The sequence below is a fragment of the Amaranthus tricolor genome, chromosome 5 (genome assembly GCF_026212465.1).
Source record: "Amaranthus tricolor cultivar Red isolate AtriRed21 chromosome 5, ASM2621246v1, whole genome shotgun sequence".
Taxonomy (NCBI): Eukaryota; Viridiplantae; Streptophyta; class Magnoliopsida; order Caryophyllales; family Amaranthaceae; genus Amaranthus; species Amaranthus tricolor.
Genome location: NC_080051.1, coordinates 30,625,273 through 30,649,809, shown reverse-complemented (window position 1 = coordinate 30,649,809; position 24,537 = coordinate 30,625,273). Strand labels below are relative to the sequence as shown.

The window sequence follows — 24,537 nt, the reverse complement described above, 5'->3', positions numbered from 1 at the left end:
GCATGTCTTTATATTACACATCAGTCAAGTAGTTCAACACATCACTAGATTGGCGATTTTACTTGCATTAATTCAATTTTAAATCATACCAGAACTGCATAAATTGTCACGATATTTTACTTTGATTGTCACTCGCTATGATTTGAGATGGACACTTAAACTTGATTAGCCAAATTAAATACTAAACGGGTTAGTAATTTCTTGCAAGTTTGTGGGGGCAGTACTCACCACTCAAAATAGGAGTGTATGTGATAAGTTAGCTAAATATCTTGGACTACATACTCAAGATGATAGCCTCACAAAATGTGTCAAATTGGCCAATTCCTCTTATTATCCCTGTGAAAGATTGTATTTCCATTATATGCATTGTCCCAAGCAGCACTAAGCATGAATAGAGTAAAACAAATGACTCATTTGTTCAAAATTGTCATCAACGATTACGTCCATCTATAATTACTTATTTTTTATTTTATTGACACATTTTACTTATTTTTTTTACTTCATTTATGGTTCAGACATTTCTTTTTCTTCCCTTTAAAATATACTTTGTTTGTCTATTAACTTGTCTTATTTTTTTTAATCTGTTCTTAAATTTTTTATATTTTTACCTTTGGTTATTACCTCACACTATTTATTTTTATCTCATCTACACATTTAAGTTAATTTTTCATCATATCTACCAATATCCCCCACTTATTCATTTAATAGACCCCTTTACCATTTTTTTCTATTTATTTTGGTTTAATGTACCTTTTTACCATTTACTTTTTCATTATATTATTCACCCATTGATATTTTATGAGTATTAAAAAGTAAGAATAATTTAACAGCTTCAAGTAAATTTGATGGTACGGGACGAGTAAAAGAAGGAGCTAGTACGAACGAGTGAAGGAAATTCATGGGAAGTGTAGTGTAGTGTAGTTGAAGAGTTGAAAAAAAAGTGTCTTACACAGGCATCAGTAACAGAATCTGAGTTACTGTTTATTTTGTTGAATAGGAATCTCAGGATGATATGACAAGACTGCATTCATTATAGACTTGAAAGGATAATAGACTAACTATTCATCCCTCACTTTGAAAGGTAAGAAAAGATTTGTTTTACACTGTTTTAGGATCCACAACTTAATACTCCCTCCGATCTTATGAATTAGTCCTATTTTCTTATTTGGCAAAACCTTTGAATTAGTCCCATTTCTATTTTTGGCAATCCTTTTTTACTTAAATACCCTTAGTTTACACAAGTAATTACGAATATACCCCCATATACCTTACTTACCCAACTACCCTTCACTACTTATCCTTCACTACTTACCTTTTACTATTTACCCTTTTTAATGGACCCCACACAATCCTTAATATCCGTGCCCAAGCAAATGGGACTAATTCATAAGATCAGAGGGAGTAATACTTTTAATAAGTATTCTTTATCTCTCTTTTCATGTTTTTCTTAAATAAAATTATAAATTTTAATGTCAAATTTTAACTATAATTTCTCATCGATCTATAAGAAAAAACATATTCATGTGAGATCTTGTTAGATTCGTCTTAATATATACTTTTTAAATTTCAACTTTTTAGAATTTTAAAAATTCACAATTAAAACTATTTAATTTTAAAGTTGCAAAAAAAATAAATGAAAAAAGCATTTGATAATAAAGAGAATATTGTTTTTCAAAAAGGGTACTTATCAAGTAAAGTTAATTATTATTTTGATACCTATTAAAATTGATGTATACCAAAATACCGTAAACCAAATTCTTGCGAGATTTTCTCACATCAATAAAATGAAGAAGTAGAGTATCAAAACTCAGACTTAAACTAAGACTATACTGGAGTCTACAGTAGTTTGTACTGCCAGCATGCACAGAAACTTTATTTTTACCTGAAACCTGCAGGAATTCTCTAAAGAGTAACATAGTACCAGTTAACATCCTCTTTATTATCTAAAATGTAATGGCAATTGGCAAGTCAATTACTTAATTTAATGGCTAGAATTCCTAGATAAAGAAAAATAGGAGAATTTTAAGATTTTATGTTTTTTTCTAAAATAAGTGTCAAAATCTTAGCATAGGTAATAGAAAAAAGTAATTGAGAGGGTCCTAATACGTCTAGTACTCCCTCCGTTTTCTTTGATTTGCATCAAAGTGAAAGATGGGTGTTTTTAAAAAAGTAGTAATTAAAAAAACGTTAAAATGTATGGATTAGATTAAAAGAAAATAATAAATAATTATCTAAAAATAAAAATAATGCAAATTTAATGAGATAAAGAGAATAGTCCTACTAGTAGTAGTGCTCGTGCAAGTTAGGAGTAATAATATTATATTTTATATTTATAGAAAAAGTGAACAGTTATATTTATACTATGATAACCAAACAAAGATTCATGTACAGAAAGCAAAATCTGAAGTTAGCTGAAATAAAGGTTTAAAACCTTTGTAGAAGTACTAAGTACTATCTTCTGTATGATATGTTTAATTATATGACACATATTTTGCCCCTCCCACAAACTATGAAAAAAAAGAGGGAAAATATACTCTTTTCAGGAAACTACTCTGTCAACCTTAGACTACTTGCACTGAATTGAGTTTTGGGTAAAACAAACTGATGTTTCTGTTTTTTTTGGGAAACTGCTGTTTCAGGGATTTAATTTGACAGTACATAGGAGTAGTAACAGACAACATATTTCATCTAATGTTTCTGGGTCTTCAACTTTCATCATCAGTATTAAACAAAACAGCATTCTTCATCTGGGTTTCAACTATATACTTCCTCCGTTCTCAAATACTTGTTATGGGTACTATTTATCGGTCAAGCTTCAATTTATATATTGTCGGCTAATATGTATGTAAAAACAAAGTTAAGTGGGATCTTGTTTGAATCGTTTAATCGCATATTTTCATTATATTAACTTTTTGAAATTTTTAAATGTGTATAATTCAACATATAAATCAACAAAATAACAAATTAGATTGCGTAAAAAGTCAAATGTAATAAGTATAATGCAACGGAGAAAGTAGTCACTACTCACTACCATCTCTGTCCCGTTCATTTTGTGCCACTTTTCATTTTAATTTATATTCTTTTTTTTAACAATGATTTTATTTTTTATCTTTTAATTTCATCTACAATTTATACTCTCTCTATTTTAACTATTTATTCATATCCTTTACTTATTTTTTATCTCTTTTTCAATCAAATTTTCTTTTCCACTAAATTTAATGCAAGTGTAAAATAAACGGGCAAAAAAATATAAAACTAGCGTTTAAATATCATTGTGCAAATAAGCAAAAATAGTTGTTTAACGCTACATATTTAATAATTTAAAAAGCTAAATTACCATTTTGATAACTAATTAAGTTCGCCACTAATAGCTACTCAGACACCTTACTGTTACTGCCGCTACTAAAAAGTAACTCTCCTAACTACTTTTGTTAAATAGGATCATAATTCTTTTAATGCGAGGAAATTAGGCAATTCGTGTTTTAAAAATTATAAAATTACATCATTTGAATATTAGAAAATAAAAATGTAGGTCAAAAATTGGTCTAAGCCATGTTTTTATAGAAGTATATAACTTATCAATTTAGCTGATTATTGATGGATTTTGACAAACAAAAACTAAGTCGAGCTATTTCTATATTATTTTTTAATATGCTTAGAATCACGAAGACTACCTATTATAATAAAGTTATAAATTATTTGATGCTCTCGAAAATTTTGAGTTAGCCTAATAGTTAAAAGACGTTTTCATTTCACCCAAATCTTACTAAATAACTAAATATTTATTATAGTTGTAGGATTTCTCCTGGTACCAAAAAATTTATTCAAAGAGAAAAATGATGGGTTATGACTTGGTTGTCAATCAAAAGTAAAGTGAGTCAAAGATAGCATAGTTTAGTCAAGGTAAACAAATAATTTAATATAATTAGTATGTACTTTTTCTGTTTTAAACAAATTTCACATCTAATAAATGGGACACAAATCTATGAAAAATAGACGAGTGATGTAGATGTTAAAAGCAAAGATAAAATATATGCTTTGAATATAGAGTGTTTTACATACTTCCTCTATTTTTCATGTGAGTAAATAGTACCTTGAACAACACTAATCATACTTCCTCCGTTTCATAATATTCGCTATATTTTTTATTTTTGGCAATTTTATATTACTTGCTACATTTTCGTTTTTAGTAATAAAACAATCATTTAAAGTTCTACCTACCTTATTTTTATCCTACTCTATACTCTATACTCTATGATAAAATACTATATTATACTTTATAAAGTAACCTAACAATTTATTTTTTCTTTTTCTTTTTCAATTAACAATAATAAAATATTATACTCTATAAAGTAAACAATTAGCTACAGTGTAGGTCAATCACTTTTCTTAATACCCGTGCGCATGCAAATGTAGCAACTAAAACGAACGGAGTAAGTATTAACATTATTATCTTGAGGCCCAAAGAGATCAAAACCCGCGGTGAACCCATATCTAGAGGCGCCACGTGCTATTGTATTTAATTGATTTTTTAGTTTTTAATAAATATAATTACATAAATGATAATCACATATTATAATATTAAGTAAAAAGTAGTAAAATTAATAAGGTATCTGATTCAAATCGTTATAAAAGATACGAATTATATATTTTGTTATATACTTTTAAAATAATAATTTAAAAGACTTTTTGTCTTATATTAAAATTTGATTTGCATGGATAATCTATGTCAATTTCATAACTTTGGTCAACTCAGATGTATTATTTGAGACTTGAGACTTGTAACCCCAAATTATAGTGACATATATATTGTTCTAGTAGTTTAAGATTATGCACTCTGACAAGCATTTTAACAAACAGGTTGTGGGCCTTTTAGGGACATGAAATAATACCAGTAATTTAGTAGAAAAAATGCTTTGTATACACAATTTACATGGTGGGTTATGTTGTAATATATGTTCATGATGCTTGAGACTCCTGATCTTGCAAGCTACTGCATAGCGGAGGTGGAAGACTTGTATGCCACTACCAGTTGATGTTGTTGTCTTCTTATAGTAGCAAGCTGGACCGTGTCTTCATGTAATGATCCTTCAGCCGTAACCTGTACAATCATAATTCTCAACATAAACTTTTTGCAAATTTTATTTCACATGTTCTTGACAATAAAATATAAGTAAAGCTGAAGGGATAAAAGTCATAAAACAATTTTATTCATAAAAAAAATTTAAAATCTAATTTAAACTTTTATTTCAATTTTTTCATATTGTATTTGCACTATTATATAAAAATATATAAAAATTTACCTAATTAAAACTCACATAAAAGAAGAAATAAAAAGCTACCAAAAAAAATCTATGAAACCTTTCTTTGTAACTCATGACTCAAAATAATTTCTTTTGATTAAAATAACACATATTATAAGTTATTTTACTTTCGTCTTTAGAAAGTAAAAAAGACATTATTAATTAAATATAGCTTTTATAAATTACATTTTTAAGAGCTTTTGTTTCCAATTAATATTAATAATAATTTGACCTAATTAAAATTCCTTAAACAAGAAAAAAAAAATAATAACCAATGATCTAACCAACAAAAACTCTTGAGAAAGTGTTAAACTTATATAATTTCCTCCTTTAATTTCTATATGGATCTCCATACTGAAACGAAGAGATCAATGAGCACCCACTATACTTTAACAATACATATCACCATTAGAAACCATGCATGTATGTTCATTCTCATCTTTTCAATTGGCATGATCATCACCATCCCAACTATTTTAAACCCTTTTGATCATCTCCAATATCATCATCTTTACTTTCCTTCTCATCATCAAAAACAAAATCATGATCATGGAAAACAAGGTTGTGATTACTCCAATGGAGAATAGGTAGGGAATGAAAACTGCCCTATTCATGGATACAATGAGAACTGTCAGTTTCTGGATCCTGGTTTTAGGTGCCATCAGAATGGACGTGCTAATCAAAGCTTTCGACATTGGCGATGGCAACCTCATGGTTGTCATATTTCTAGGTATTCTCTTTTTTTTTTTTTTTTCATTGTTAACGATTCTATTTGATTTAGTGGATGAAAATTAAGGTTACCAGTTATATCAGAGGTTCTTAAAAATAATATTGCTGATGATATTAGCGTTTCCATTGGGGTTCAGATTTAATGCAAGTGATTTCCTGGGGAGAAGCAGAAATGGAAGGATTATATTTGCAGGGGATTCAATTGGGAGAAACCAATGGCAATGGGAGTCATTGCTATGCATGCTATCAAAAGGAGTCTCAAACCAATCTTCAATTTATGAAGTATATGGAGTTCCAATAAGCAAGCATAAAACTTACTTTCCATCCTTTTTCAAGAGTTCAACGTTAGCGTTGAGTATTATCGTCTTCCTTTCCTCGTTGGTATTGCTCGTCCTCCTCCTAAGTCGCCTGGACAAGTTCGCCGAGTTATCAAGGTTGATGAACTCCATTGGTGGTCTCGGAAATGGCCCAGAGCTGATGTCTACGTCTTCAGCGTTGGTCACTGGTGGAATCACGCTAAAACTATCGACTCGTAAGCCCCTAAACTATTGTTCTCATCTGCATTCTCATATCTATGATGACAGTAAAACTTCGGCGATCCAGATAAAAAAAATGGCCTTCCCATATCTCAAGGGGCTGTATTTTGAGGAAAAAGGAGTTGTAAATATGACATAGATTATGCAGAAGCGTTTCGGAGATCAATGAAGACAATAAAAACATGGGCAGAACAGCACTTGAATCCACAAAAATGCCAAATTATCCTTCGAAGCAATTTTTCAGTTCATTACAGGCACTACTCTTTACATGTTAGTTGCCTTTAACATATATAATCTTTGGCAAAAAAATTGAAGATATCTTCAAGAATTTACAAGAATGTGAATGGGATACGGGGGTATTTGTAAAGATAACCAGGAACCTGAGACGAGCAGGAAATGGCGGCAGGCAGACTCGCTGTTCAGCCAATATGTTCTAGATGTGGTTAGAGAAATGGAAGCCGGTAAAATGAAGGTTAATTTTTTGAATATAACATATCTGTCTGAATTCAGAAAGGATGGGCACCCATCAATCCATCTTGAGCCAGCTTTTCAAAAACCGTTCAAAATCCCGATGTAGAAGTAGAAGACTGCAGCCATTGGTGTCTTCCAGGAGTACTACTAGCAGAAGACTTCAGAACCAAGAGAAACTAAGGTTAAGTCGTATGAAATTGCCTTTTATGTCCGGTAGTTAGAATGATTGTTTCGGTTTGGTTCAACTTCAGCTTAATTCTCGGTATTCTCCTCAAGTGTTGAATCTTTGGTATCAGTCTGCTTCACTTTCTCTAGCTGCCTTAGAAGATCCAGCCGTTCTGACCCATAAGGAGAAGGTATCTGCAGGATATACAGTTTAGTGGAACTTCGATATAAAAAAGAAGGCGTGTTTAATAAATTTCAAGTTAAAAACAAGAATCCGGAAAAACGCACCAACGAAGGCACATATCTTTGGATGGCGGCAAGCATAGCTGCGTGTCCAACTGCAGTTACCTGTCGAATATAGGAAGTGAATGAAATTAATATTTTCTTGGAATTTCAACTTAGAAACTAGCTTAATGGTTATTAACTATAAAACCTCAAAACAACAATGCAATATAGTATTGGTATCCACAGAAAATATTGAGCCAAAATACTCACAGGGAGAAGCATGAGAACTCCAATAGGAACCACAGAAGCCATGTCTGTAAGGGTTCTACGAAGAAACTTCTTTTCCTTTTCAGTTAGTTCATCTCCTATTATTGATCTTCTGAGAAGCCCCGTTGCAGCGGCAACATCAATAGCCAGAAGTTGAGTGCCTTGCCAAACATCCTGCCAAACAGTACTACCATTAACATAACACATCTTGTAAGCAAACAGAAAAGGCAACTATGTACCAAGGGAAATGTGCATACCGTGCTCGTCTCTTTTAGCTTTTCCAAAGACTTTTCAATTAAGCTTGTATTCTTCTGCACTGGTACAAGTTCACCACCCCTAACAACATTGGGGTACTCGATATCCTAAACATAAATGGATAAAACAAAGCATCATCAGTGTTTATATATTGAAACTACCCGTTTATGCATGTTCAAATGCACAAGGTACGTGGACGTCAATGGGTTGGCAAGTTTTGTGGAGTTCTACATACAGGATGATGTCAATTTTTTGGTTGACGAGGGAGGGAGGGTGGGGGGTGGGGATTAGGCTTAACATTATCTACATGGCGCTAAATAATGTAACTGAGCTACAATTGTAGAAGATAGACACAGCAATCTACTGCCAAGACATCATGGTGCACTGCAGACTAAAAAGGTCAACCATGAAAGTAGTATGAGACATCTTTGGTAAGCGAATTTATTCAGAAGACAAACATTGTAACTATATCACAATTAGTACTCAAAAGCCATGCACGTAAGTTAGGAGATGATTCACAGTGCAATAACACAGGGTTGCTCACAGTTTCTACTCTTTGGTCATGAAACCTGTTTTGTTAAAGTCGGAGCCCACGACCCAGAGAAAACACAACCTCAAAAAGGGAAGAAATTACATGGACTAGTTAGGACCAACTTCGGGCAAAGCAGCAGCATCAAGACTTCACCAATTTTTGTGACAGCTTGCAAAATATACTATTTTGAGAAAAACATGGATATAAATAAGTAAATAATTAGGTAAGTTATACGAAGTACCTTTAGATCAAAATCTTGTAGGGATACTATACCAAAAGTGGCATCAAAAGAATGTTTTTAGTTGATAGATCTACACTGAAAAGTAGGAAAGTTTAAAAGGCCAATTAAATCTCTTTTAGGATGACTATTTGAATGAGCAGGGTGAGTGCCATTTTCTTCTCTCATTTTCCCCAAAGATTGGTATCCAAAGAATACCGCAAATTGGTAACCTACCTATGCTGACCAATAGTTAAAGAAAGATTACACAGCTAACTAAATATCCCGTACATGACTTCCAAAATACATTCCCCTAAACAAATGCCCAAAGTCTCCTCTTTAAATTTCTGGAGAACCAGACCAGTAACCGATTTCAAAGGCTGTCAGTTGGCAGACAACCTAACAAGACATGCATCCTCGAAAAACAGAATTAAGGAAACAATCTTATCTGGATGACAAGATTTGTATAAATACAATTAGTTGTAAATGCAGTTGGTATATATTTCCATAAAAAATTCTTCTATACAAAAGAACTGGAATCATTGATATTACCTCTTCATTTTCAGACTCTGTAGTACTTATCTGAACTCGTTTTTCAAGCTCCATAAGCTCACTCCTTAAGAGTTCAAAACGGTGAATGTCATTAGAACCTGACTTTTCAGAATCCACACATGGCCGGCCAGATAACCCAAAGGATCCATTTTCCTGCATTCCAAAAGAAAAATTACGATAAAAACACTCCTCGAAAAAGCATGATGACTCCCCAATAATATCAGACAAGAAATTCATATAATGCAGACTACATACAAAATAAGAAATACAACAATCTAGAGATCGTGTCTTCACATTACAGCTCTTGATTTCTGGTACTATAACTTCAACAGCAAATATTTAATCTGATAGTGTCTTCCTATAACAGCTCTGATGACTATAAACGAAGAATAAATACTAAAGAATCTGTCATGCCCCACTCTCAAAGTTCTAACTTGTATTGTGTAATTAAGCAGGTAATTGAACAAACCTGTCTTGTCTGGAAGAAAAAATTGACGACCTACGAGATTTAGATTTTACTCACAACGTGACCTTGACCCCCTATTTCATTTCCTACAGTGTATAAAAGGCTGTTGCTATCTTTCCATTCCTTGTAGTTTAATAATAACAGTGAAGAGTATCTGGTTATTTTTTTATCATAAAGAAACAGGATTATTATTTCCACCATTATCAAGAACTCTTTGAGTTAGCTTTTGGCATCAAAGGAGGAGGTTAAATGAGAATGAAAAAGTAGAAGGTGGGATAAAGTAGATTAATACCAAAAAAATAATTGCGTTGTATGATACAAAGATCTAAGTGTAAAGAGAAAGAGAAAGTGGGGGAGCACACATAGGAAGAAAAGTTTGATTTTCATATAGTTGTATCAAGTAACAGGATAGTCGTGATTTATTTGAACTAATTGAACCTTCTCTAAACTTATTTTCCTTATTCTGAACTAATTTAAACTTGTTGGACTTTATATAAAATTATAAATGAATCCGAACTGACTTTTCCTTCAGTTTGTCATATAGATTAGATCCTAAATATACAGCCTTCTCATATACCATCTTAAGTTACAAGATTGATTCTATATACATAAACAGCCTTACACCTCACTGAGCGAGAACTACAGTGCTAATCAATTCAATCCAATCGCAAAAAATAAATATCTCATACATCATAGTCCAAATAAAAAAATAAAATTGGATCCTAGATTCTGGTTTAGTGTCTTACAAAAAAAAAATCTCTAATTGTAAGCTATTAACAATATTTACAGTTATAGACTTGCAAATACAGAATATTAAACAATTCATCTACTCAATTTCCATCTCATGCCATTTTTAACGGGCAGAGAACTACAATCCAGCAATTTATACGTCCAATCATATCATAAGCCCTCACAAAAAGATGATGTCAAAAGTTCACGTAAAGCAAAAAAAAAACATTACAGTTTTAACTTGGTATATGGAAGACTTCAATAACATTTATAGCTTGGCATATGGAAGACATCAGGAATAATATCGCATATGTGACATGCCCATATGAAAAGATGATACATACAGTTATATCAGCAGTCTTGGAAGATTCTAGGTCAGGCTTCTTCACCGAAGGACGGAAGAGGAAGGTCCATAAACCACGAGGATTACTAAGAGCTCCAAAAAATGTAGTTTAGAAAATTAGTTCACACCGTATATATAGGAAGCCTGAGCAAACAATTATAAACATACCCATTATTCTTTTCCTGCACACGGGTAATATCTTTGCCATTAAAGTTGCTTTCATCATCGATGGAACTTGATTCAGCATCATTTTCCTAATTTATCAGCATGACATTTTAGATAAAGAAAAAAATATACCAAAATACTTGATGAAGCTAATATTGGGCTGCTATGATTTCGTAGTCTTAAAACATCCTCTCTGTGCAGATAAATAATAGAGAGTAACTCATTGCAACCTAAACATCAAAATCCGCTTTAAATGAACTTTGACTTTTCTAAACATAAACTCATTTTCATTTACTTCATCCACTTGTGAACAGAGATGTCAAGAAAAAGGTAGTAAATGGACTTGTGAAACTGGGGGTTAGAGACTCAGCAAATGAGCCACATTTATACATAGTATGGATTGAGGAACTTGGAGAGAAAGAAAAAGAAGAAATTTGGAGGGATATAAATTCCTTTGCCTGGATACCAATTTTGTAGGGTAATTTGGTGGGAAAGGATTTGAAATGATTAAGCTCCTAGATTTGTAATAACCAAATCTCTCCAAACGTAAAAAGATTTAGAAGGAAAATATCATTTCTCTTCCTCTCCCTTACTTATCCTCCCGAAACGAACAAGAGAGACTTCCCTCATTATTTCCCCCTTCCCCCTATTCCCCTTTCCTCTCCTCCCCTTCCCTTATTTTCCTTTCCCTCCTAAATTGTTATCCAAACAAAGTGTTACACTCACTTGCTTTGCAATGGTTGAAAACAAGTAAAAAAAACACTAACTCGATCAATGAATCACACGTGCTAAAGAGTTTATTATCCCGATTGGAGCGAATACGGTGCAAAAACCACAAATTTATACCCACTTTCAAGAAAATAAGTTTTTCAAAAAGAAATAATTGCCAAAAGTATGTTACAAGCATTAAGTTAAAGTGACATTTATTTTTAGAGACCAAAAGTATGTATAAGGGGTGGGTAAAGTTGGGATGGGTATATCTAGTGGGAATAGGGATGGTTATAGAAGCGTGCTACAGTGGGTATCACATTTTTACCCGCCGTGTATGAAGAGTAGGTAAAAGGTATGGATATGGAGGAGTGGATCCCGTACCTGCCCACCCATTTTTCCATTCCTAAGCATATCATATAACATCTTTCAGTCACAAGATGAGGACGGATGGAGGAGAGAGGATGGGGGATACCTCCTGGAGAGAAGCAGCCTTAGCTCTAAAAGATGCCTCAAGAAATTCCGCTTCTTTCTTAAGTTTTCTTATTTTTTCAAGATCAGAGCAAGCAGCTTTTAGCTGCTCTTTTCCAGAACTAGAGCTTGATACATGCATCTCCTGTATTAATTTCTCCAATCTTACCAAGGCTTCTTCAACACTTTCAAGTGCCTGAAAAAAACCACAACAGTCAGGTAGTGAAAAGGAACTATTTTTTTTTTTCAACAACAATGTCAACGCCTCACTGGCACAATATGGGGTGGCTATATGAACCAAAACAAATCAATGTGAGGTCAGCTACAGAAACTATTTTTCTTCTTCAGATAAACAAAAGATGTTAAACAAAAAAAAACACGTTCATGCTACTGATGGATGCTTGGTGAACCAATCTTTGTTAGGCTCATGCAGATTGATGATCGTGTACAAGCAGGAAGCTGTTTGCTAATGCCTAACCGCTCTCGGTTCTCAAAAGATCAGGGGGTTTGCTCCAATGAGCACAAATGGGCTTTACTTTTTGTTCATTCGTGACTTGAATGTTTGGAAAAGCACATGAAGTGCTTGAGATGACACAGAGATCTCCAATTCATGTGCATAATTAAATCTGATATTTATAGCCTCAAACAATTAACATTTGGCAGAAGTCATCTTGGTTCACTTGGAGAGTTGCACAAATTGAGTAAGTAGTAACTTGTGCAAGACTTTATTACAAAAATCTCTCTCCAATCTCTCTTGCAGACTCTAACCTCAATATTTTTACTCCAAATTCTTCCCGTGTTCACCCGCTTTATAAATTACAGAATTTTCTGTCCTTCCAAACTCTTGTCTCTCTCTTGTTACTCCTTAATTGTTCTTGCAGTATCTTATTACTTCAATATTTGTCAAATATTCTAACAAAAGACATAGCCTTTGCATAAAAAAAGAAGTAGAACCAGACTCCATATTTCAAAGTCTAACAAAGTTACTGCTAAGGAACACTGCAAAACACGGGTTCAATGGTACACTAAAATAATGAAAATATTCTGTGAGATTGAAATATACCTTGTCGAAAGAATCTGAATCCTTCCTAGAACTGAAGCTCGATTTACCTTGACCTCTTTCAACAGATTTATCAGGCTTTACCCTGACGAATTCATCCCTGCATCGAGGTGGGACCGTGACACAAATAAATTAATAATAGGAATTTTGGACAAACTAGAGTAAGAAATATACATTGGAGTAGTTCGGTAATTGAACCATTCAATTTAAATTACAATAATGACCAATGTACACAAAGAAAACAGTAAATTAATTACATGCTCACACTTCCTCATGTAGTTCAGATATGAACATCATGTCCTATATGCCTAACTCATATCAAACTGAACTATATGCCACTAAATTACAAATGATGCGTGCAGTAATTCAGTAATAGCTTCATTTTATGAGTCCGAGCTCCTTAGACGCAAATTATGTTTGCTAAATTATGAGGCTGCTAGTTAGGGATCAATTTGACAGAACACAATAATGATACCCCTTGTTCCCTACTATGATCCTTGATTGGGTTTTATTGAAAAGATTCCAGTTTACCCAAGTCTCCTAAATCAGCCACTCCTCCCCTTGGAATTTCCATTTCCCATCGCTCCTCCACAATTTTCACCCCTTGGCTCATGACGTGAGCACTAAATGTCACAGCCGTACATTTGTCACCAAGGTGCCACCCACTAAGTTTGTACCTGGGCATTAACCAAGCAGTGGCAGTGAAGAATGTCACCATCATTGTCCATTGTGCAGAGCTTCTCCTATCTTTCTTATATCGCCGCGGCACAACTGACACCAACACTACCACTAGTGACCCCCATGGCTCCACATTCCCCCTCAACAACCCTGCTGCAGCCACAACTGAGAGTCATATCAACCTCTCATTCAACTAAGAGATTAAAGTGGGTAAGCGACCCACAGCCCACCCCCAATCTAGTTTCCCTCTGAGATAGTAATAATTCATCACTAGTCCCTACTCATAGTTGCTTAAGATGGCAGTAGTACCGGAAGGCTAGTTAGGCAAGGCCAACTACCATGCTCAAATGTTATCAAAGGATATCTGATCCACATAACTCATGGATATTTTAAATCCAGACCTAGATTATTGACTTCTATGTGATGACCTACCTTCCTAAAAATTCCTAAATATTTCAATGAAAACGAAGCAATTCTCGAATAATCAATGTCATTTGGATAATATATATTGAAATATTTATGAAAAAATTATAAATTTGTACTCATAACTCCAATACTTTGATTGCCTATACATTGTTTATTACTTACTCTCTCTGCCTCCTTGAATTTTCTACTCTACGCAAATTGAGTTTTTATGTGTAGTACAGAAAATTCAAGGGGGGAAGGAAGTATATTGTAGCGACTTAAATCAACATGCATGAAATAGTACTGAAATTCCAAAAACAATTTCGAATCAAATTATATTACTTATAGATTTATTATAAGAGAAGTTGATTATCACAAGGGATAAAGGTCGAGAATTCTTCTGTTAAACAGTCCTGTCTTTAGGATAGGGACTAGGAAGTCTTACTCTTAAAAGACAGCTCTTTTTATCATTATTGTGTAATTACTGCATTAGCATTCAAATAATGCCTTTTGTTTTAACATCTTTCAGCCTGTGCTTTAATAGCTTCATCACAAAATATGAAACAATCTTTCTAAGTTCCACTGTATAAAAGCTTGCACAATAGTGCCTACAGGTTGTGCTGACATGGCAGCTTATGGGCAAGTTTCATGTATGCTGCTTATATATAAATTATAAATAATTTTTCTAAAGAAAGAGCTTACCTTAGCAGTCCCAGTGTTTCCATGCAATTCCCAAGTTCGTGAAGTCTGCTAGAAAACAGACATGTCAAAACTACCGAGCAGAAATGCATTGCAGAAGTCATCAAGAATGACCCAAAAGAGAATTTACAATCCACAGTATGCAGAAATTACCCTTTTGAAAGAAACCATGCTGCTTTCACATTGGAAGGGTTCTCCACCCACTTACTGTGTTTAATAAAGACACGAATCCAACGTGCACAAACTTCTAGAGCTTGTGGTACAGCTTCGAAATTTGGAGGAGACTCGGATTTGTCTTTATGACCAGGGGAGCTTTTAACAGTGTTACTGTAGCCAGGATAAAAAGAAAGCCAGTCCAACTCTTCACAGACTACCTGTTAAATCATTTATTATAACTCAACTGAATACATGTAGATTGCATTACATCATCACAAATAGACATGCTTACCTCCACATACAGTTCATAAGAACTTATCGAAGAGAGCTGCGGATAATACAGCACACATCCTCCAACAAGGTACCTACGGAGTGAGATGAACAGATTAAAGGATATGTTAAACAAAAAAATTAACGGATAAATATAAATGAAAAATACTGTCTAGAATATACGAGTTACCTGATGAAGCCCTCAATTGGTTCAGGAATTTTATCAAAGCCATTTGCAGCCAAGAAGGACTTTGTACTTCTGCCCAGGGCAACAAAAAATCCAAATATAGCAAGGTCCCTCTCTAACACCTGCAATGTAGCAAAAAAAACCAAGAATCATCATGTCACAACTTCAGGTTAGCAGTCCATTTGTGTATAAAGTATTACAGTGTCAAGGATTCGACCTTAAATTATCAAATACTTCTAATATTTCAAGCCATGTAATGAAGTATGTAGTATGCCAACAAAATGCATTCCTTTAATCTACTCCAAAATCATCTTTGAATGCTGGATTAGGTGTTTTTCACACAACACAATTAAAAGGTAGCTTAGTGAAAAAAGCCTGTTATAAAAAGTAGCTTCTCAAAAAGTTCCTAATGCATTGTCCATTGATACACCATAGTGCAATGGAATTTGGAAACACTCAACAACAACATGACATCACCCAAGAGTCAAGTGGTTCCCGTTTAGGAATTCGGGAGTCCGATGTACGCAACCTTACCCTTGTAATAACAGAGAGGTTGTTTGTAATTGACCATTGATTGTGAACTATAATCAGACTAGAAATCTTTGGCTCCATCGAGAATGCACATATTTGAAAGGACTTGGTTCTGTACCGCATACATCAACATGATCACAGTGCTTTCTCGTGCCAACGCTCAGACTCTTCAGACTAATTGGAAACATAGATGAAGAACACATGCCAATAGTCACCTAAATAAAGCTAACCATTATCAACACTTTCCATGTGATGTTGGTTTCACGAGTCACTACAATTCAACAATCATCATTGCAACCACAACTGTATGTTTGTATCTATTTTAAAATTAAGAACCGTAGATATTGGATTTGTTAACCAGATCTTACAACCCATTTAAATTAATTGTACCAATTCAATGTTTTCTTGAAGATGAACCATTCGATGTTTTCTTGAAAATAAACCAATCAATTTTTTCTCTATGATTACTGCATTCAAGAAACTATAACAAGAATCTATCTTGTCTTGCTTTTTCTTTCTTTAATGATTTAGCCATTTTGAATCTTTTGCCTTTAGTACTTTACACTTTGCAATTATGTGTTTATCGGACCTTTCCTAATTCTAATTAATAGCAAATATTGTCCTTAATTATTTATTTGCTTTCGAGTTTAGAAATTTTAAAGACATTACTAACTCAGAAAAAAAAAATTCAAAATTGGAGTCCTCATAGATATCCAAATAAAAAAGGTTGTGTGCCAACAATAGTAGACATCAACCAAAGATAAAAACACGCAAGCCACCAATCAGTTCATGCAAACATATTACCTATATTGATTTAGCTTTGCTACAACAATAACAATTTTATTGCTAGACTACTAAATACTCTACTTTTAGCTTATTTCTGGAATAAGACCCTATCAAGAAGTTGAAAAAATATAAAATAGCAACCCAGAAAAAATGTAACCTCGGGAAACTTATGCAAAGCAAGATGTTTACTAGTTTTCCCCTGTCTTTGATTTTGGGGAAAAAGATATACATGCAAAATACCAGAAAAAATGGAATGGTTATAGTTATCTAAGTCGTTGTTGGTGTGCAATATACAACAGAAAATATCCAAATACTAACAAACAAAAAATGTTGTTCTTCATCACCCCTGTGGGCTGTGTCCATATCTGGCTTTTCCAGGTGGAACGAATACATATCACTATTCCACCACGTGGTTGAATTGGAGATATGTAATATTCAAGTAAATGAAAGAGCAGTTATTAAATCTTAACTAGAGCAAGGTCAAAAGTCTGAGATAATGACAAATTATTAGTTCTCACCTCAATGCTTTCAGATGTTGTGAGTCTGGACCACAGTTTCTCTCTGCTTACAGCTTTTTGTAGCTGTTTCTGCACAAGGTCCACCCAAAAAACCATTTCATCTGTTACAGAATCATCTGTTAACCCACAAGATGCAGCTCGGGGTCCAAAATAAACCAAGAATTCTCTGCAAAGACCAATTTCCTTTACTGCATGGTATGCTTCATGAATAGAAGTGGTAGCTACTAGTATGTCCATCAAACTACCAGTTATATCAGGAATCATGGAGTAGAACTGTGAACAAGAAACCTTGGCTGGCCCAAGCTTTAAAACTATAGCTGTACATACCAAAGCTAGCATAAGGAGTGATGTATCATTGGAACTACCAGAACCCACAGTCATTCTGTTGCCAGACCTAAAATAAAGAAAGTTGTTTTAAAACAATGGCTTGACACACAAGCAGTAACGAATAAGTTTATAGGCATCAAAGAGATCATAAACACATACATGGTGGCAGCCCTAAAGCGAGGATCCCTCTCAAAATATTTGACAAAAGTTGCTACCACAACTGGAATTTTCTGGGACCAAAACCATTCAAACAGTACAGACTGCTTGCCAGATAACTTCTCCCTGATTATACTCTCTAAAGGAGCAGAAAGCCGTAATAAGCTGCATAACCAAAAAAAAATATACAAATATTTAACAGAAGTGGAACAGCAAAAACAAAAAGACAATTTGTTATATTGAACACTGGTTTTGCAAATAACAGCTACTACACAACAATTATAAGCAACAAGCCAACAATTGCAACAAGCTAATTGTAAAGCCAATATAAACACAAGTGGACATGTGGTCACACAAAGACAAGTGAAACAGTGAACAGATGTTAGACTGCCAAATAAAGCCAATGCCTCCACAACAAAATAAAATGAAATATTAAAAAAAATAAAGCGAAGAAATGTAAATGATAAATGATCTCATTCACAGAGAGTCGAACTGCACCAGCTCCTTTGCACTCGTAGGGAATAAATCTCAGTGCATCAAAACAAGGCACATTGTTTTATTTGAATACCGGTGTTGCAAAATAACAGCTATGACACAACAGTCATAAGCAACAAATGCAACAAGCTAACTGAAAAGCCAATATAAATGCATCTTTACTATTTAAAAAAATTCGTCTTCTTTTTTGTTGATCCATTTGCTAGAAGCAAAAGCTTTACCCCCTCATTGTCTCACCCAAAAAGAGATTTCGTTGATTAGACAAAACCAGCTATCCTGCTCACTAGAATCATTTAAAAGACTGGTATATTTACATTACTCCCTTTGTCTCATAATACAAGGAAAAATGATCAAAATTTTAATTATTAAATCTTTAAGGAGTTTTAAAGAGAAAAAGGTAAGCCGAAGATAACCTAAATATAAAGAATGTCATGATGAATCGAGATTTGTAGGAGCATACGACAATTGATAGATTTAAATACTATTCATATATTTGCTGATATAAATAACAAAAACTATTATTTAACATTGTCTTGGATTTTTCTCCATATATATTATCTAAATTTTAACTGTTATCAAATTTAGTATAGATAATTAAATGTATAAAACATCAATGTTGACTGTTGGCAAACGTGAAAAGAGAGTGATGCAACTAAATAACAAAGGCAGTATTCACCACAACAACTACCTTTATGATATTATTTTCTCAAAAGGTTTTAACAATATCTAGTAGAAATATTGATAAAAACTAGCAAATATAAAAATTGAATTGTTGGACACGCAATGTATACAATAATGACAAAGCATTAATCCCAGCAATATGAGGTATGAGGATGAACAAAAGAGGGCATGAGCCATACAAATAAGTGCTTGTTTTCCTATAAAGAAGGGGAATTACAAGTTGGTAACAAGTCTATCTCATGCATATATTAGTGTCCAACACAATCCATACTCCCATAAAAAGCCAGCTCAAAATGTGCAAAAAAGACGAGGGAATTTAAGGCTAATCTGAAAACACATTGATCAAACATTTTGAAAGAGACGAAAGAGGGAAGAATGCATATACCTTCTCTGAACGGCAACATTTATATCCCTGTCTCTTCCGTCCCTACGTGAAGAGATCTCATTGGCGGCTTGCAACAGAGCATATACAGAAGCCTGGGAAAATTAGAGAGCAGAACAAATTATTGTAAAATGTTAAGGAGATTGAAATAACATGGAGGTAATGCTTAAAACCAAATGGGACAATTGATTAGATTAGGAGGGAGTACTAGACATGACAGCCATACAAAGACAGAACCAAAAAATGATTTCAACAGCAATTTTCTTATTCCTATTCCTAGTGAGTCTGGTCAGTCATTTGTTATGTCTTACTCACAGCACAAAAGTAAAAGAAAGCATCTATCACAGTTTTCCTGACAATATCTTAGTTGCAAATTTGAAATAGAAACTCCATACAAATTTTCAAGCAATGATAAACTTACCAACAACAAAAATATGACTCAAAATCAAAATATCTACTTATATAAAACAAGCTTCAAAATGTTCAGATCTCAGAATAAAAGATAGAAAATAAATCAGCAAATATAGATAATTTCATCTCTACCTGATACGACAGTGTCTTTGCCCATGCATTTTTGTCAACACCAATCCATGCAGCTGAAAACCAGGATACTTTGGACAACGAGCTTTGCTCTTTGATTGCTAGCTCAAAAAATCTAGCTGCATCGTATAAAGATTGGACAAGACCATCATTGTAGTCCTCATTCTTTAAGGCTTGATCTAGACTAACTCTCATTGCTTCAACATCACTACTCGTGCTAGCTTCAGAAGTTCCATTAACTGCCACACCATCATCAGCAGATGCAAATGGAAGGATGTTCCGAGCCCTTTTTGTTTTGTAAAATAAATTATGCTTCCGAATCCGTAAATATTTATAACTATGGCTATTCTTTCTATTCTCAAAATCTGTACATCGACAAAAAGTTTTCGTTGAAACAGTCCATTCACATATTGTGTGATCTAAGTCTACCACTCTGTACAAACATTGGACTTTACTTGATTTGGTGTTCGCAACTAATTGAGCTGAAGTGCTGAAAATACAAAAAGGGGAACAAAATTGTGAGTGCCCAAGCAAAAAAAGAATTTCTCAGCTTTAGTTTAATGAAGAGACTACATAACAAGCAAGCAACTTTACCCAACACGTTAACAAGAACCCAGCTGCAATCGTTTAATGATAAAGTATTGCTGATAAACAGTTCCACAATTGAACATGCTTACTTAAGACTTGAAAGAACATGTCTATGGACTCTTTCCAATATTATCAACAGAAAAATAAAAAACAGACAAGAGCTCAGACGCAGGAGCAGCCAAGCCCCAATTCGAATTATTTGGGAGGTGTATCCGTTAAAAAAGGGTTGCATTTAATTGAGCTACGATATTTTTTTTATAATTTTAATAAGAACAAAATATATGTTGTAGTTGACTAGTTGAGAAAAACGCCACCCTTTTTCAGCCAGATATGTACACCCTTTAATTGAATATGTATGCCTAGATATTGGTTTTCAATTTTCACCACTTTATGTTTTCACTCACCCTATATATATATGTGTGTGTATATTATATACATATATATACAAATACATATACATATATATAGGAGAAGGATCATGTGAAAACAACTAAAGTGGTGAAAACTGAAAACCAGACTGAGATATACATATTATAACAAAAGGTATACAAATTATCTTAGAGGGTGGACATATTTTTGCAAAATGTCATGTGAATACATACACCTTTTAAGCATATATGCACACCTTTCAGCAAATATCCAATTATTTACAGAATTGCCACCCGAGTATGTCCAAAGGGCATATAAGGTGGGCTATGAGGTGCATATAACGCGTGTACGAAGCAAATATGAGGCGTATATTGTATATAACCGTGCGTGGTGGCGGTTTGTTTAACAGTGATGGGTAGTGTGTGGGGATGATTCTGGCATATAGTACATGCCCACAAGGGGCAGGCATGGTATAAATTTTTTGCCTAAGTAGAGGGTGAGTATGATAAATTTAGGTGGGTAAGTTACTAGGGTATGGACGTGTGGAGGACGGAGTACCCGCACCTAGGTGCCAATTTTGCTATCCAACTTAAGAAAGATTACAACTATGGTGCTATATGATCAGATAATAAATGAAAGATTGTCTCTAACAACTCACCAATCCCTAATGTTTATTTGTTTCTTAAGGAAAGAAGGGGTTGAAGTAGAAGAAAAAGCCCTTTTCATATGGAAAACAAAAAGACAGGAAAGCAAGAAAAATGACCGGCAGGGCATATGAAGAATTTGGAAACCAGAAACAGAGATTCAAATTATCAAAAATTACAAAAAAGAGAAAACTCCAATACATATTTGAAAATGCCAAAACTAAGACCAAATTCTACAAGAAAAATGGAAGTAAATTTCTCGAACTAAGCTTCATCTGTCTATACTCTACCTTAAATGATTGCCGTAAACCCTAATTTAGTAATTGATTCATTAATTAGAAAATCATTCACCGAAATCAAATATTCATAACCAGCAAAGAAAATATACTCACTCATATCATATGGCAATTTTAATCCACAAAACATAATCAAAGAACAACCAGCTTAACCCACCAAAAACATAATTAGATAATAATCAATAGAATGATCAAACAAGTAGAAAACATAAAGAAAACAGCCAACAAAACTACAAAAATCGAATGCTTTTCAACATGGGTAACTTCAGAATTAATCATAGTAATCATTAAAACTTAAAAAAAAACATATAACTTGAAGGAATTACAAACCTTGGGAGAAGTAGAGACATTGAGAGAAAAGTAAATTAGAATTGCAGTAAGAACGAAGCGGATAAGGTCGTGTTTGGGTCTTGCAGTTGAGGAAAATAGCGTCCTGAAGAAGAAAACTGAAGCAAAAGCAAAAGCAAAAAATGCAAAGCAGGAAATCAGTAGGTGGTGATGGGCATGTCCGAATCAAGCAGTGATTGGTGAAGTAGATTGGTTGACTACAGCACTCTGTATCTCTATTCAACAATGGCCTAGCCTTTTCAGTTAACCCAGAAGAACACAGAATGATTTGAGTCACTAGTTCAATCGCAAATATGCTTGGTGGAAGCTCCGTAGCCTCGTGTTCATCCAATACTCTTTATTTATTTTTTTTTTATTTTTTTTTTTTTTTTTTTGAAGCTTCATTGTGCTACGTTCAAGGGTTAGACAAATATTTTTTTAACTTACGTAATGAGCTTAAGTTTTTAACTTTTTTATATTTTGGACAAAATAAATTGTTTTTTGATAACCTTATGTTATTTTTTTCGAACATAATGATTTTTTTCAAAAAAATAGACATCGCAATCACCCTAATTGGTCATATACTTTGTAATCCAGTCAAAATGAGTATTTAATTTAATTGGTCATATATTTTAGTAGCTATGTGGATTTATTGTTTACCACGTACAAAAGCAAAAAACTCAGTTTCACTACATAAAATTTCCTTTTCTACTCCTTAGGTAATCTTGTGAAAGAAAGTCTCTCTTATATTCTCAAAAATTTTATTAGTTGGCCTAATCTATGTATAAAGTGAAATTATCTCATACAATGTTTCAGTTTTGTATATGTTTGGATGAGGCAATGTAAGGTTAGAGAAGGGACACTAAGAATTGAACTTAAAATTTTAAAAAGTGTTGTGCCAAGCACCAAATCTTATGATGGTCAAGGCAAGGCTCGAAGTGATTATGATTACCGGAGCAAGAAAGCAGCAATCAGAAGCTCATTGTTGAGGCGCTCGAATGGTTGAGTGAAGGGTAGAGCCAAGTTGCCGCAGCACATCAGAAGGCTCTAGAATAGCGCTCGACTGGTCCAGTGGGTCTGCTCAGTCAAGCGGGCTCTAATACACGGGTTTTGCGACTTTCTGTTTTAGTTGTGGGATTTGTTTGGGCTTTAAGCGATTGGTCCTAGGGCTTCTAATATGTGCTAGGCTATATAAGAGAGTCTTAAAACATTACTAGAGGTAAGGAGAGTGAGGCTACACAAGAGAGAAAGCTATGGTTAGAAACCATAAGAGTTTTCTTCTTTATTGTGTTTAGTTTATAGGTGATATCCATTGTTGAATGGATTCACTATCTTGAGAGCTTGTTCTCAAGTGTGTTTTGGTTAGTCATTAATGTATTGTTGAATAGATTAAAAAAAAGTAATCATCTTTTGAGGCAGAGGTATCATTGGATACCTCATAAACACATTGTTGTTGTTGTTTGTTGTGTCTCTTGTTTATGCTTTGTTTTTTCACTCATTTTCTACATCTCATTCTATCATTGTCGAGTCCGAGTCATTCTCTTTCAATTGGTATCAGAGCTTGTGTGTTTTCCTTGGGGTATTGAGTGAGGGAAAGGCTTAGAGATAGGTAGAAGAGAAATGGTAGAAGTTGACAAGTGTTTGGATGGTTTGTTGAAGGCATTATGATTTGTTGAAACCTCGAGAGAGAGAAAATCATTGGGTAATCAAGAGATGGAGAGATTGTTAATGGAGTTCTCAACAGAGAAGGAGAGCTTATTAACAATGGTGGTACAACAAAGGCTAATGATAGAGTCTTTGTTGCTGAGTTGAAAAACTAGAGGGAGCTACTAGGGGTAGTAGCATTATTGTGGAAAGTACCATCCATGGGGTTGGTATGAAGGTTGATCAACTCCATCTATGAAAGATGGAAAGGTCATTAAGAGAAAACCATCAAAAGAGAGGAAAATCGAAATCAAGAAGGCAAGAGTTGAGTATGGGGATAGAGTTTGCTTTCATTGCCACAAAAGAGGTCATATTCAATACACTTGCAACAAGTTGAAGAAAGACCTTAAAAGCTTGAAGCTTTTGAGGGAGATAAAGAAGCCAACAATTTCTCGATGTGGGATAAACCATCCCAACACCCCCCTCATATACGAATCCCAGTCAAGTTCGCATGTGGTAGTAATCAATTACGGTAGGAATGCCATTCGTTTTGGACCTACCATTTTTAATTTTTGATCGAACCATCGGCTCTGATACCATGTTAAATTGGGCTGGACTTATTGTGAATGCCAACAATTATTGGGGAAAACACGAGGTGCACACA

General features: G+C 33.9%; 1 protein-coding gene and 1 pseudogene across 1 annotated transcript; one reads left to right on the top strand and one right to left on the bottom strand.

Moving 5' to 3' along the window:
* Positions 1-5,897: 5,897 nt before the first annotated feature.
* LOC130813660 (protein trichome birefringence-like 8) lies at positions 5,898-6,621 on the top strand (annotated as a pseudogene).
* Positions 6,622-6,751: 130 nt separating this feature from the next.
* On the bottom strand, positions 6,752-22,568 carry LOC130812535 (uncharacterized). The gene is made up of 18 exons (XM_057678040.1): positions 22,233-22,568; positions 20,009-20,495; positions 19,469-19,560; positions 17,911-18,072; positions 17,425-17,818; positions 15,593-15,711; positions 15,425-15,497; positions 15,130-15,350; positions 14,980-15,024; positions 13,198-13,294; positions 12,139-12,330; positions 10,959-11,044; positions 10,792-10,876; positions 9,253-9,405; positions 7,954-8,058; positions 7,700-7,870; positions 7,493-7,552; positions 6,752-7,399 (listed from the first exon to the last, which is right to left on the bottom strand). The coding sequence occupies exons 1-18, from the start codon at positions 22,250-22,252 to the stop codon at positions 7,292-7,294; spliced, it is 2,670 nt and encodes an 889-aa protein (XP_057534023.1). The 5' UTR covers positions 22,253-22,568; the 3' UTR covers positions 6,752-7,291.
* Between the last annotated feature and the right edge of the window lie 1,969 nt (positions 22,569-24,537).

Coding starts and splice junctions, on each gene's coding strand:
- LOC130812535 (XM_057678040.1), bottom strand. CDS start 22,252: ATGTCTCTACTTCTCCCAAG. Junction 19,561..20,008: donor CAAAGACACTGTCGTATCAG/GTAGAGATGAAA, acceptor TAATTTTCCCAG/GCTTCTGTATATGCTCTGTT. Junction 10,877..10,958: donor GTGCAGGAAAAGAATAATGG/GTATGTTTATAA, acceptor TGGAGCTCTTAG/TAATCCTCGTGGTTTATGGA.